This window comes from Halichoeres trimaculatus, unplaced genomic scaffold, assembly GCF_033239565.1.
Source record: "Halichoeres trimaculatus isolate MK-OKI-2021-1 unplaced genomic scaffold, fHalTri1.1 fHalTri1_scaffold_14, whole genome shotgun sequence".
Taxonomy (NCBI): domain Eukaryota; kingdom Metazoa; phylum Chordata; class Actinopteri; order Labriformes; family Labridae; genus Halichoeres; species Halichoeres trimaculatus.
In genome coordinates this window covers 6,439,592-6,452,037 of record NW_027437192.1, presented here as the reverse complement: position 1 = coordinate 6,452,037, position 12,446 = coordinate 6,439,592, and the positions used below count along the sequence as shown (strand labels likewise).

Sequence of the window (12,446 nt, the reverse complement as noted above, 5' to 3'; positions counted from 1 at the left end):
AGTGATTTAAAACGAGATTATCAGCGTCAAGAGCAGTGATTTCTAAATGTTATTTTTTCAGTATCTGTGGTCAGGTTGGATTTTTCTCAGCAAACACTTACAGCACATAGATCAAAAGTCTCTTTCATGACACTACGCTGGCCAGAAAAGTTCAACAGTGTGAAGCAAGATCTGTCGTTTTTCTCTCCTGAAAAAAAAATCTTTGATTTATTTTGTTGTAACGTTGGGCGCTGGAGCTGGACTGACAAAAAGTAAAAGGATGTTAGAGCAGAAGAAAGCTACACTTCCAATAACTGGAATCTTCTTAAGCGTTCTTGTCTAATTTTCAGTAGAAAATGTCTTTTTAGACTTAAAGGAGCTGTGAGGAGTTTGAGAATCTTGAAAAAGTGATCTTGAAAAAGTATCCCTTCTAGATATATGCCCTATTATAATCCACAATTGAAAATGATATTATCAGCACCAATATTACAGGTTATTTTAAAACGCTACTTCTTAGCTTCCAGTTTGTGTCAACCAGGACCAGATTGATCCACAGCACGTCTAGGTCTCTTTGACAATATCACACCTGCAGACAAAGTTTTAGTAGAGAGGAGGGATATCTGTGTTTTTCTCTGCTGAAAATGATTTCTGTGATTAGTTTAATAGTGATGGTGGACACAGGAGCCTGTCAGACAGAAAAAGGACAGAAGAGCAGAAAAAAGATTAACAGGAGAATGATACAGCCTGAGTTAAAGGCTAATTAGCCTTTAGCTCAGGCTGTATCACTCTATAACACAGGGGCTAAGCTGTTTGTGATAATGTTGATTCCAACCCACAGTCAGCAGTTATTCTGCAGTGGTCTGTTCAAACTTGAGAGTCTATCAGTAAAATGAAGTGTGAGGTTACGTTAGTTCTGATTGGTAGATGACTAGCAGGACATAACCAGGATTCACTAATGTTGCACATTACAGACATGTCTTAGAGCACTGGGCTGCCAGCTGCGCTATTTATAAACAGCTACTAAACTACTTACAAACTGACAGTGTTAACTTGTTGTCACATTAGCCTACAGATACGTCAGAGCACTGGGCTAACATGTAGCCGGCTGCTGCAAAGCTGTGTTCCTTGATGTCACGTTTCAAACCGTAGTGCTACGTAACTGTACTGATAAATATGTTACCTTCATATGTTGTATCCACTAAAAGTAATTTACAACAGTGTGCGGAGACTCTGGACCACAAGGTGGCGGGGGAGAGCAATCAAAACAGATCTTCCTCATAGCATCTTTAATATGAGCCACATTCACCTGACTAGTCCAGAAAATTGTCTTTTTTCAAGTTATTTAAAGACAAAAATGAGGTCTGAATCACTAGTAACAAGTTAAAAAAATTGCCAATGGAACGAGAGAAAAGTTACTTGTATTAAGACATTATTCTAATTTTAAGCTAATTTTCTTGCAAAATTTTCTTGTTCCATTAGCAGATATTTTTTACTTGTTAGAAGCAATTCAAATCTCATTTTTATCTTTAAACAACTTGAAACAAGACATTTTTTCTGGACTGATAAGTTGAATGTGGCTTATATCTAGTATAATAAGACAATATTTAATTAAAATAAGACAAAAACACTTGATAAGATTTGAGTTTTTTGCAGTGTGGACAGGACAGGGATAGTGCATAAGTTAAAACACAGGTCAAAAATAAATGCTAGCATGTAGACATAAATATAGACGAGATAAAAACATTGTTTATCACCATCAATTCTCCCCTTTGTATAAATACAGATTAATGTCACAGGAACTTAATGAGGTGTTGATAAGAGCAGGTAGCAACCAGCGAGCTGAACTGAACTGAATCTCCAACGGTCCATGCATCTGTGGCTCATTCAGTCAGTCAGTCAGACTGTTAAAAATCAAAGCTTAAAGCTTTAATTTACGTGTCATGTATCTACTGTTTGTGCCTAGCTTTGTGTCACTGATGTGTTGATGTGTGTGCAGGGAAGGGTGAGAGAAGGTGGGTGGGTGAGGCGGTTAGCATTAGCCTCTAATGTGCAGCTTTTAAACCTTTCCCCACAGTCATGGCTCAGCTTCATGTTGATTTAAGAGCAGAATTATTTCACTCTTCTCCGCTTTTTGTTCTCCTCTGGGTGTGGTAAAGTTTTGGAAAGCTCAGGCGTTTATTTAAACTCGCTGCTTTCAGAGTAGATGTGCAAACTGCTTCAGTTCCCACGTGTTGCGCCCTCTAACGTCATATCATTCTGGGGCTTCTGCTAACATCACAAAACTCATGGATGTTTGCATTTTGTGTTGCGTTATGAGTTCATTGCTTTCAGTTTACATCTTCTCTCTTCTTTCCTCCCTAATTTCACCCTCTTCTTCTTCTTCTCTTTCTCTCCACTCTCCATCCTCAACGTCCACTGTTTCCCCTTCCATTTGTGCTCCATCTCTCCCTCCCTACTGTTCTGTTCTTGCATCCATCCTGCACCTCCTCCCTTCCTCCTCACAGATCACGATAAGCCGAGGAGAGGAGTGCGTGCTGGAGGATAACTCTCAGAGGACAAAGTGGAAAGTGATCAGCCCGTCAGGAAACGAGGCCATGGTCCCCTCAGTGTGTTTCACCATCCCACCTCCCAACCAGGAGGCCATCGACACAGCTGGCAGGTGGGTAACATACTGGAAACACAAAACACAGAGCATTTAAAGTTTCGATTGGTGTAAAAGTCAGAAAACTGACTTATTTTTCTTTGTTACATCTTTAACTCATTTGTTTGTGTGTTTTGTGCTTTAGGGCAGAGCAGCTGTACCAGAAGGTCATGTCTTTATGGCACCAGCTGCACGTGAACATGAAGAGCGTCGTTTCCTGGCACTACCTGCTCAAAGACATCCGAACTGTTGCTGGATGGAACCTTGACACAGTAAGACTCTTTTCTCTTCTTCTCTACAACCTTTTCTTTACCTCTTCCTGTCCTCTTCTGCTCTGCCATGCTCACATTCCTCTGCTGTGTCCTTCTCCAGGTTCGCAGTCAGTCTCCGACAGAGCGGCAGCAGGTCATGGATCACCTTGAGTCCCAGCTGGGCGACTTCCTCTCAGACAGCAAAGAGAGTTCTCTGTTCACGCCGAGCGAGAGGCGTGAGCTGGAGAGGGACGTTCAGGCGGCTCAGCAGCACTGCCAGGACCTGCTGCTCAACATGGAGACAGGTGAGACAGGCTCTGACAACTTCAGGAGGATGTCATACAGTTGTGTTTCCATGACTGACAATCTGTTTCCTGAGCAATAAACAACAACTCAATAAATTGCTCCAGTGCTTCTGTTCATGCCTTAAATAACTTTTCTTTCCACTGTCTCACTCTGTCTCCAGTGGAAAAGGATGAGTCAGTGTCTCGCTCGTACCTGTCGGAGCTCCAGAACATCACCCTACGTCTGAACGAGGCCGAGCAGAGACTGATGAGAGGGATCCAGACTCCTCCTAGCCGACTGTCAGGTGACAGTGCTGAAACTGCCGTCCAGATCGCAGAGCAAGAGGTCAGTTTGAGCTCCACCTGCTGGCCACAAAAGCACTCAGCAACTTTATAATAAACTAATATGGAGTTTATTAAGTCAGAAAATAGGGATGGAACGGTTCAGAAAAAATACAGTTCGGTTCTTACCACAGTTTGGTTACATTGTTGTTTTTTTTAACACCCCAGATAACCATATACCCTAATAATCCACTATTAACAGTTTAATTTTAATCATTTCTGTCATGTATGGTCATGAAAAACCTGAAAGAATGAGGCTGTTTCCCATTTCAAACATTATTAAAGCTGAGTGAAAAATTGCTAGTTTCAACATGTTAACTCCTCAGTAAGGAAAGTCACTAAATGACGCTGCTGTCTAATTTACATATTAATCTTTTTGCATGTAATTGTCATGGATTCTGTAGGAGAGAGAAATAACGTGGAAGAGACAGAAAGCAGGTCAAACACAACATCGTAAATATGTTTACAACTACAAATTAACTTTCTTCCATCCATTCTTGTTTTTTTAATGTCTATATATCAACCCTCCTCCTTTATCTGGGCTGGGGACTGGCAGCAGTGACCATAATGAGACACACACTTGCATGATTGATTTAAATGCAATTGTCTGCTCTGGAGCAGCAGGAGCACTGCAAAAAAATAAAATCTTAACAAGTGATTTTGTCTTATGTTCAATAGAAAATGTCTTTTCAGACTCAATATGAGCCACATTCACCTGACCAGTCCAGAAAATGTCTGGTTTCAAGTTATTTAAAGACAAAAATGAGGTGTGAATTGCTTGTAACACGTGAAAAAAAATCTGCCAATGGAAAAAGAGAAAAGTTACTTGTATTAAGACAAGCAATTTCAGACCTTTGTCTTTAAATAACTTAAAACAAGACATTTTTCTGAACTGATCATTTGAATGTGACTGGCATCAAGTGTAATAAGACAATATTACTTAAAACAAGACAAAAACACTTGATATGATTTCAGTTTTTTGCAGCGAGGAGACTGCTGTGAGTGAGCAGGACTGTCCGTCTGTGTTTTGGATAGAGGAGGGGCTCACAGGCTGACCATTAAGGAGATCAAACCACGCTTTAACCCTCAGATTCTTGAAACTCCAGAAAAGCCCCGAGAATTGTAGTCTTTAAAAAAACTTGCTAGAGGGGTCTGAAAAGTTATTAAATGTGGGGACAAAGTCTCTAAGTTGGCAACACGCAGTTGAGGTTTTATCCTCCACTTTTTTACTGCCCTCATCAGAGATCACACTGAATCTAAAGAGCTCCCAGACAACAGAACGCCACAACACACACACTTCCCCCTTATTCTCGAGTTGCGGTTACGTTTGATTGGAGCTACATACTCGCTTCAAACTGAGCTGAAAAATAAAGAAAAAAGAAAAACACAAACTGAACGAAGCACACGTGCGAGTAAGGGAAACCAAGCAGTTCAGATTTTGTTCATAAACCTTTCCATCCCTGTTAGAAAATATTCACCTCTGTGAGAAAGTTTAGTCTATCTGTACAGAAAGTGTTTCAGGGCAGTATTATTTTTTTTTTAAAGACTTTTCCTTTACATCCCTGCTGTGATAAAAACACTAAGTCTAATGGCTACTATTCATCAGATATGTTGGGTTTTTAAGTATATTTTTGGGCTATTACACCTTTGTTTGGAGTGAATATGGTAGTGGACAGAGCAGGAAACTGGGAGACAGAGTTGGGGAAGGATGTGAGGGAAAAGGGTTTGAAACAAACTGGAGCTGTATATGAGAGCAACTTAAACTCTGAACGCTAAAATTGATGTTTTATCTGCCTGTAATTTTTTGGTATAAAGAAAAAAGAGAAAAAAAGTAATTGATGAACTTTGAACAAAAAAAATTTTGCACCAGAAAAGGGTTGAACTGTTTCATTCTGTTACAATCAATCGGATTTTGTATTAGCCGTCAGGTTTTTTCTGAAAAACTTAAGCTTGGTTAATTGGACTCATGAAAACTTAAAGTTTTTCACCTTTTTCTGCAGAAGCTGCTGTCAGAGCTGGATAACCTGCGCTCCAGTCTGGGTGACGTGTCTCGCCGCTGCGTCAGTTTCTTTGAGGAGAAGCCGACGTCCTCCAGCGTCCCCGTCCTCCGCTCTGAGCTTAACCAGGCCGTGGAGAAGACGGACAAACTGCACAACCTTTCGTCTGTCTACTTAGAAAAGTAAACAAACTTTTCAGCCATTTGGTATTTTGTAGATGATGTAAAGAAATGCATGATTTATTGACCTGTCTTTACCTCCTCAGGTTAAAAACAGTAGACGTCCTGATACGAAGCCTGGATGATGCAGAGAGCCAGGTCAGGAAGTATGAGAGCAGACTGAGTGAAGAAGACACCGTCCCTGCCGACACGACAGCCATTCAGAGCCTCAGAGATCAGCTCGGGGTGAGGAGATTGTCTCATATACTCCTCTTGTTATCAGTTAAAGAGAAATGGTTTGGTGCTCTTTCAATGTTTTGTTTTGTTTGTTTCCTCCAGAAGTGGCAGGCCGAGCTCACAGACCAGGAAGGTATCTTCAAGTCTCTACAAGCAGAAGTTGGTCGAGCCAAAGAGGCAGGAGCTAAGCTCAGCAAGCTGCACCCAGACCGCAGCCCTGAACTGGAGCGCTACCAGGACCGAGCCAATCAGATGACCGAGAGATGGAGCGGCATCAAGAGACAGATGGAGACACGGTGAGTGAGACAGCGTTACTTGTTTACCTGTTTTACAAACTGATTTTTTGCCTTCTTGAAACATGACTGGATACCAGAGTCACGCTGAGCTTAGAGATGTTTTTTTGTCCGTTTTGTTCTGAGAGAGTTTTCTTTTCATTGCAGACGAGCCGATCTCGACATTGTGAGCTCAGCTCTGCAGCAGTACAGAGAAGGTCACTCTGCTCTGATCCAGTGGATCGAAGAAACGACAGAGAGACAAGAAAACACACAACCTGGACAGACAGACAGCAAAGCTCTGTCCGAACAACTCGCCCAGCAGACTGTGAGTAACGTTCAACTCACTCCATCAATCGAGAGTAGAAACTTCAGTTTGTACAGCAGAAACAAACTGAGTGTTGTATCTGACGTCTTGATGTGTATTTATTCTGTTTTCAGGCATTAGTAGTTGAGATTGAACAGAACCAGACCAAACTAGACGAGTGCCAGACTCACTCCAAACAGTACTGTACCTCAGTGAAGGTGAGACACTTTTTCTTCAAGTTTGAAATAATGAGTTAATTTTTTTTCCCCATGGAGCTTTTCATTTCTGACTCTTTGCTCCCTAACATCACCGCACGCTGCAGGACTATGAACTTCAGCTGATGACCTACAGAGCCTTTGTAGAATCTACGCACAAGTCGCCCGTCAAGAGGAGGAGGATGCACTCCTCGTCTGACGCCATCACTCAGGAGGTAAAGAGAAAAGTTCTCAGACACCACTAAAAGTCATAAGCAGGCAGTTTTTTGATATCTTGCCTTTGATATTAATTGTTTTTTAATCTCTGCAGTTCATGGACTTGCGCACACGCTATACTGCCTTGGTTACCTTGACAACCCAGCATGTGAAGTACATCAGCGACGCACTGAGACGACTGGAGGAGGAAGAGGTTTGTCTTTGTTTCACTTTATCTGATGTCTGGAATTGGAAACAAGTTTCAGATTAAATCACTGAGAGTTTTTTTTGTAAGAGGGAGTTGTGTTAACGATTTCAGAAAACAGATCCGAAGTTTGAGAGCTTCTTTTTCCTTCTGTGCAGAAAGAGGTGGAGGAAGAGAAACAGGCCAGGGTCGGTCAGGTTTCAGACCTGCTCGGCTGGGTCAAAGGCCTCCAGCGGCGGACAGGAGGCCCAAATGCTGAGTCTTCACTTGCTGCTCAACAGGTACAAAGAAATCTGACATTTGTCATATCAAAGCCGCTTTGGTAACAGTTAAAGGTGTGAAAAAATATTGATACAGCAATATTTTGTAATACTATGACCTGTGATAAAATATTGATAGTTCAACTCTTAAAGATGCTGTGAGGGGGATCTGTTTTGATTGCACTCCTTCTCCACCTTGTGGCCTGGGGTCCCCGCACACTGCAGTAAATTACTTTAAGAGAGGTGTGTTTTTGTTTTGGAACTAAATGGAGATCGGATCGAAACAAATTCTCTTTGTTCACACCCCCTTTCACATCAAAATATTTGTTAAAATATGAATTCATAATTTTGGTGAGTTGGAAGGACAATACATTTTCAGCACTTTCACTGTAGTAGATGGCGCCAGAGAGCTATTCCGCTGTATCTTGCACATAAACTGTATGATAAATATAATCTCAAAGTAGATTCTAAATATTTTATTCCTAAACTTGATGATGTGGGTTTTAATGTCGTAAACATCAATGTTTTCTCTCTGTTCTTGGGTCAGTTAGTTTAAAACCATTTCAAGTTTAATTTTTTACTGTGTAGTAGACTGGTAAAATAATAATCATAGTCAGTTGCGGGATGTCAGATTTTTTTATGCGTAACATTGGTTACACCAAGTGACATTTATCAGTTTCACCAACTGACCACGACTTTGTCCCATTGACTTTTTGCAACATTAGTTTAATGTCACAGTAGTTTAATTGAAAAACTTGACTCACTTTATGTTTTAAATTTTAATGTATGTTTGAAACTCTGCATCTGACTTTCATTATTTCAAACAGAATAAAATTGAAAAGTTGTCAAATCAAATAATGAACTGTGTAGAATATCGCCATATACCACAATATTGTGATGTTATCGTATCGTGAGGCTCTTGCCAATACTCAGCCCTAATAGCTGTTTGAAAAATGATCTGTTTCATCATCATTTGGTCATCTCTGAGTATTTGAAACATGAGATAGTCGTAGCAGAAGCTGTTTTTGACTGTCGTAAGCACATCATACTTATCGTACTCTCTCTGCAGGCCGTCAGTGAACAGCTCGCAGCCAAGAAAGATGAAGTAGCTGAAGCCATCAGGAGCACACAAGTCTTCCTGCTTTCAAAACAGGCCAGCAAGTGAGTTACGATCAGCTGTTTTAAAGCTGAGACTGAAAAGAAAGTTAAAAAAAAACTATAACAACAAACAAGTTGGTTTGGTGTGTTTTCTTCTGACTGTGTCCCTTGTGTCCTCTCCAGGCTCTCCCCCGAGGAGCGAGCCAACGTGGAGGCTCAGCTGGATGAGCTCACAGCCACCTACAACCAGCTGTGTGACAGCTCCACGCAGCAGCTCCAGCAGCTGGAGCAGCAACTGGCCAAAGAGGAGGAGAGAAAGGTAGAGTGGTGGGAGGATTGGGCTGAAACAGAGACAGGGATTCATGACCCAAAATGTTTATTGTCATTGTTGCTTTTGCAAGCTTCACAGAAATGTTACTGCCACAGGACTTTTGTCAAATGTTGCTCTGATTCTGAAAATGCTTGCGAGCTACGCGTCACGTCACGTGTGGGCCAGCCAGAGTGTGTGTCGTACAGCATGATGTGTGTTCACTCAAACATCACCACGATTGAGATATATCACTCATTTACTCGGTTTGATTTAACAAACATCACAAACCCAACTCAGACGTGTTTTCAGATTATCTAAGATTTCAGTTTTGGGCACTTTTGTGTGACCTTCTTTATCATCTAAGGATAGGGAGGAGTTACAAAAAGATGTGTATGGGACACTGTTGTCCTTGTCATAAACGCCTAATAGAGCACAAACTGCAAAAACTAAAATGTTATCAAGTGTTTTTGTGTTATTTTTAGTAGAAAATGTCTTTTTAGTTTTCTAGGTGCCACATTCACCTGATTACGTGAGAAAAAAAGTTAAAAAACTAAAAAATTGTCTTTGACTCAACTTATGGTGAAATGTGGACTCAAAAAAGCACAGAGAAGTGATCTGGATGATGCCGTCTGAACTGGGTCTTAGCATGGAGTGTTACACCCTCACATTACATTCATGAAGCCTGCGGTCATTTCATTAACTATTCACACTAGTTTTGTCATCATCATCGTTACCATCATCAATACATCTACTAAACTGCTTAATACATGGCCAGAGTGGTGCCACTGTAGCAGCACTGTGTGAGTCATGCTAGCAGCTAGTTAGCTAGTTAGCTTGTAGATCCATGTGAGAAACAGTCAAGTAGACGCTTCATCACATTCAGCTGTTTTTGCATTAAGATTCTTCAATAAGGGAATTTTTCTGCCCCCAGGGTAGATTTACAAAAATATATTTATATATAAGTGTGTCTCAATGATGATATTTTAATACTTTTTCTGTCTGTTGAAAATTCCAATGTGTAAGAATTTCACTGTTTTAGGCTCGTCCCCTAGCCAGGTATTATAACGTCCCCTCTATAATAAAGCAATGAAAAATGCTAAATTCATTTAAATCTTTACATAAAATTTCCTCATTACAACTTATAAGGACATTTTTCAAATTCATATAGTTTATAGTTGTTAATAATTTGCAATTTATTTATTGTTAAATATTGCTGTCCCTTAAACTCCCATCATTACCATCACACTCAACATTTTACAGAGTAATGAAGTTGAAAAAGTAAATAAGAAATTAAAGCTGCAAGCAGTGTTAGACGGGTCCCTTCTGCCGATTTATGCTCAATGGTCAGGGTTTCATCCCCTTCTGGGCCTCTTAGTGATATAACAGTTGATTTGATATAATGTATTATTTCCCCTGCTGAGTCACATGACCAGCTGCACGGAACTCCTATTTAGTGTGTGACATCATCATAGAACTGCAGACGGAGAATTCAAATTCGCAAGTTCTCAAAAGGTTACAAACAACTCATCATATAGACCAGAATCTTGACCTAATCTGTGTAAAAAATATGATATTTTTGCAGGAAATTTTGTCAGGAGTCCAACCATGTAATTTTTAAAGCTGTGCAACTTTCACTTTTTTGTCTAGAGGCCCAAATGCGGCAGCCTGTGTGAATTTGCAAACTGAAATGTTATTTTGAAAGGTAAATTGCCAGTTTCCTGTTGGAGATAGATCAGGGGTGTCAGCGGCCAAGGACCCTAATAATGTAGATTATGATTATGATAGCTTGTTTGGTTTTATTAGTGTGTAAAATGTTGAGTGTAATGGTAATAATGTACAATGGTAATAAAGTATAAGAGGCAGCAAAATTTGAGTATAAATGAACTGCAAATTGAACAAATTGAACAAATATAAAATATATGAATTTGAAAATTGTCCCTTTAAGTTGTGAGGAAATTTAGAGTAAAGATTTAAATTAATTTAGCATTTTTATTGCTTTATCATAGAGAGAATGTTAAAATACTCGGGTAGGGGACAAGCCCGAAACAGTGAAATTCTTGCACATATGAATTTTTCAGACACAGTTATTTTTTCATAGCTTTTTCATCCTAACTTGAACAAATCCAATAATTGCTTGTAAAAAACGTTTTTTTTTCTTGGAAATCTACCCTGGGGACAGACAAACACCCTTAATTGAAGAATCACCCAGCTACATGTTAGCATCATGCTTATTTTCTTTGTGTAGTACCATTAGATGAAGTCAACACATCATGTTTCAGTATTTATTTTTACCTGTGTGATTCATGTTTACACGTTTAGTCAGCCAATCAAAATCACACATTCATAGTCACCTCTCACTCAGCCATGTGTGATACAGTACATCATGAAAACTGAGACAAATGTGTGTGAGAATCCCAGGTTTCAAACAACCCTCGATGATAACGTTTTTGTTTCACTTCTTTGACTCCTTGTGATTGTTTCTGTATAACATGATTCTTTTAAAACCACCAAAGTGTAGACATGTTGTTCAAAGGGTCACTTAAGTGCACCAGAGGCCAGCTATGCAAAAAACAGAGCACTTCACCATTTGAGCATGTTGTGTCCAGATCACAAGAGTGTGTGTGCGTTTGTGTGTGTGTGAATCACAAGTTTTGTGTTTGTTCTAATTCATACTGTTGATGTGTGAAACTATAAACTGGCATTCTGCTTGGAAACCACTAACAGCTGCCAAAGGAGAATTATGGACATCCGAGCCAAGGCACAGATGGAAATAAAGCAGAACATTTATAGCGTCATTAAATCTGCAGCTTTTCAGTGTTTAAGGAGTTAGCCTTAGTTAACATTCTCATAAGAGCAATTTCAGTCAAAGTGATCTTCAGCTGTAGCGTATTACATCCAAACAGCTGAAACAGTGAATGTATTTTCTAAATGTTTGTGGAATTATTAGCCATGGGGCTAATTGAGCCCACCCAGTGTCAGACCAGAGAGTTTGTAGCATTAATTTCTGTCAGAAGTTTCAGAGTCAGAGCAGGGTCAGAGGTTAGATTGAGGAGGGGCATGCAGACTGCTAACAACCAGCTTCTCACCTGTCGCGCCTCGCTCTGCCGAGCCATAAGCTGGCCCATTAGTGTGTGTTCCACAGAACAAGATCATGAGGTAAGTAGCGCTCGCTTTTTCCTCTTATTGTAGCATCTAAGTTTTATTTCACCCACTATTTCTGAATACCCCTTTTTTTCTTTGCTTATCCTTATCCAGAGCTGTTGTGCATTTTTGTTACTTGTTGTTATGTTGCATGCTTATTGCTTGTTGAAATATGAGAGGTAAGTATGAAACGCTTTTTATGATAAAATGCACATTTACAGTGGGGACAATAAGCATTGAACGTGTCAACTTTTTTCTCATTACATTTATTTCCAAAGCTGCAATTCAAACGAAATTTCTACCTGACATTGGTATCAACTCAAATAATCCACACATGAAAAGAAATCACAACATTCAGGTCCATAAATAATGATTATGTGGAATTAAGTACGATAGCACAGGAAAAAAGTATTGAACACACCATGGAAAGGCTGTATACTTTGGCAAGGAAATGCACCATACCACCTGAAATCTGTCAGTAATTATTACTTGAACTTCCAATTAGTGCAAACCAACATCAGCTGGGCTAAAGCAAATTGATGGTCCTGTAAAAT

The 12,446-nt window shown here is 39.9% G+C and overlaps 1 protein-coding gene across 1 annotated transcript in view; it reads left to right on the top strand.

The window, feature by feature from the left end:
- Nucleotides 1–12,446, top strand: part of macf1a (microtubule actin crosslinking factor 1a) — a 313,188-nt gene that overhangs the window by 190,409 nt on the left and 110,333 nt on the right. The window contains exons 23-36 of the mRNA XM_074686117.1: nt 2,484–2,638; nt 2,766–2,892; nt 2,993–3,176; nt 3,338–3,501; nt 5,498–5,676; nt 5,760–5,898; nt 5,992–6,185; nt 6,330–6,489; nt 6,603–6,686; nt 6,791–6,898; nt 6,994–7,092; nt 7,242–7,364; nt 8,413–8,504; nt 8,625–8,760. Of these exons, the coding sequence (XP_074542218.1) occupies nt 2,484–2,638; nt 2,766–2,892; nt 2,993–3,176; nt 3,338–3,501; nt 5,498–5,676; nt 5,760–5,898; nt 5,992–6,185; nt 6,330–6,489; nt 6,603–6,686; nt 6,791–6,898; nt 6,994–7,092; nt 7,242–7,364; nt 8,413–8,504; nt 8,625–8,760 (1,944 nt within the window). The remainder of the gene's footprint in view (nt 1–2,483; nt 2,639–2,765; nt 2,893–2,992; nt 3,177–3,337; nt 3,502–5,497; nt 5,677–5,759; nt 5,899–5,991; nt 6,186–6,329; nt 6,490–6,602; nt 6,687–6,790; nt 6,899–6,993; nt 7,093–7,241; nt 7,365–8,412; nt 8,505–8,624; nt 8,761–12,446) is intronic.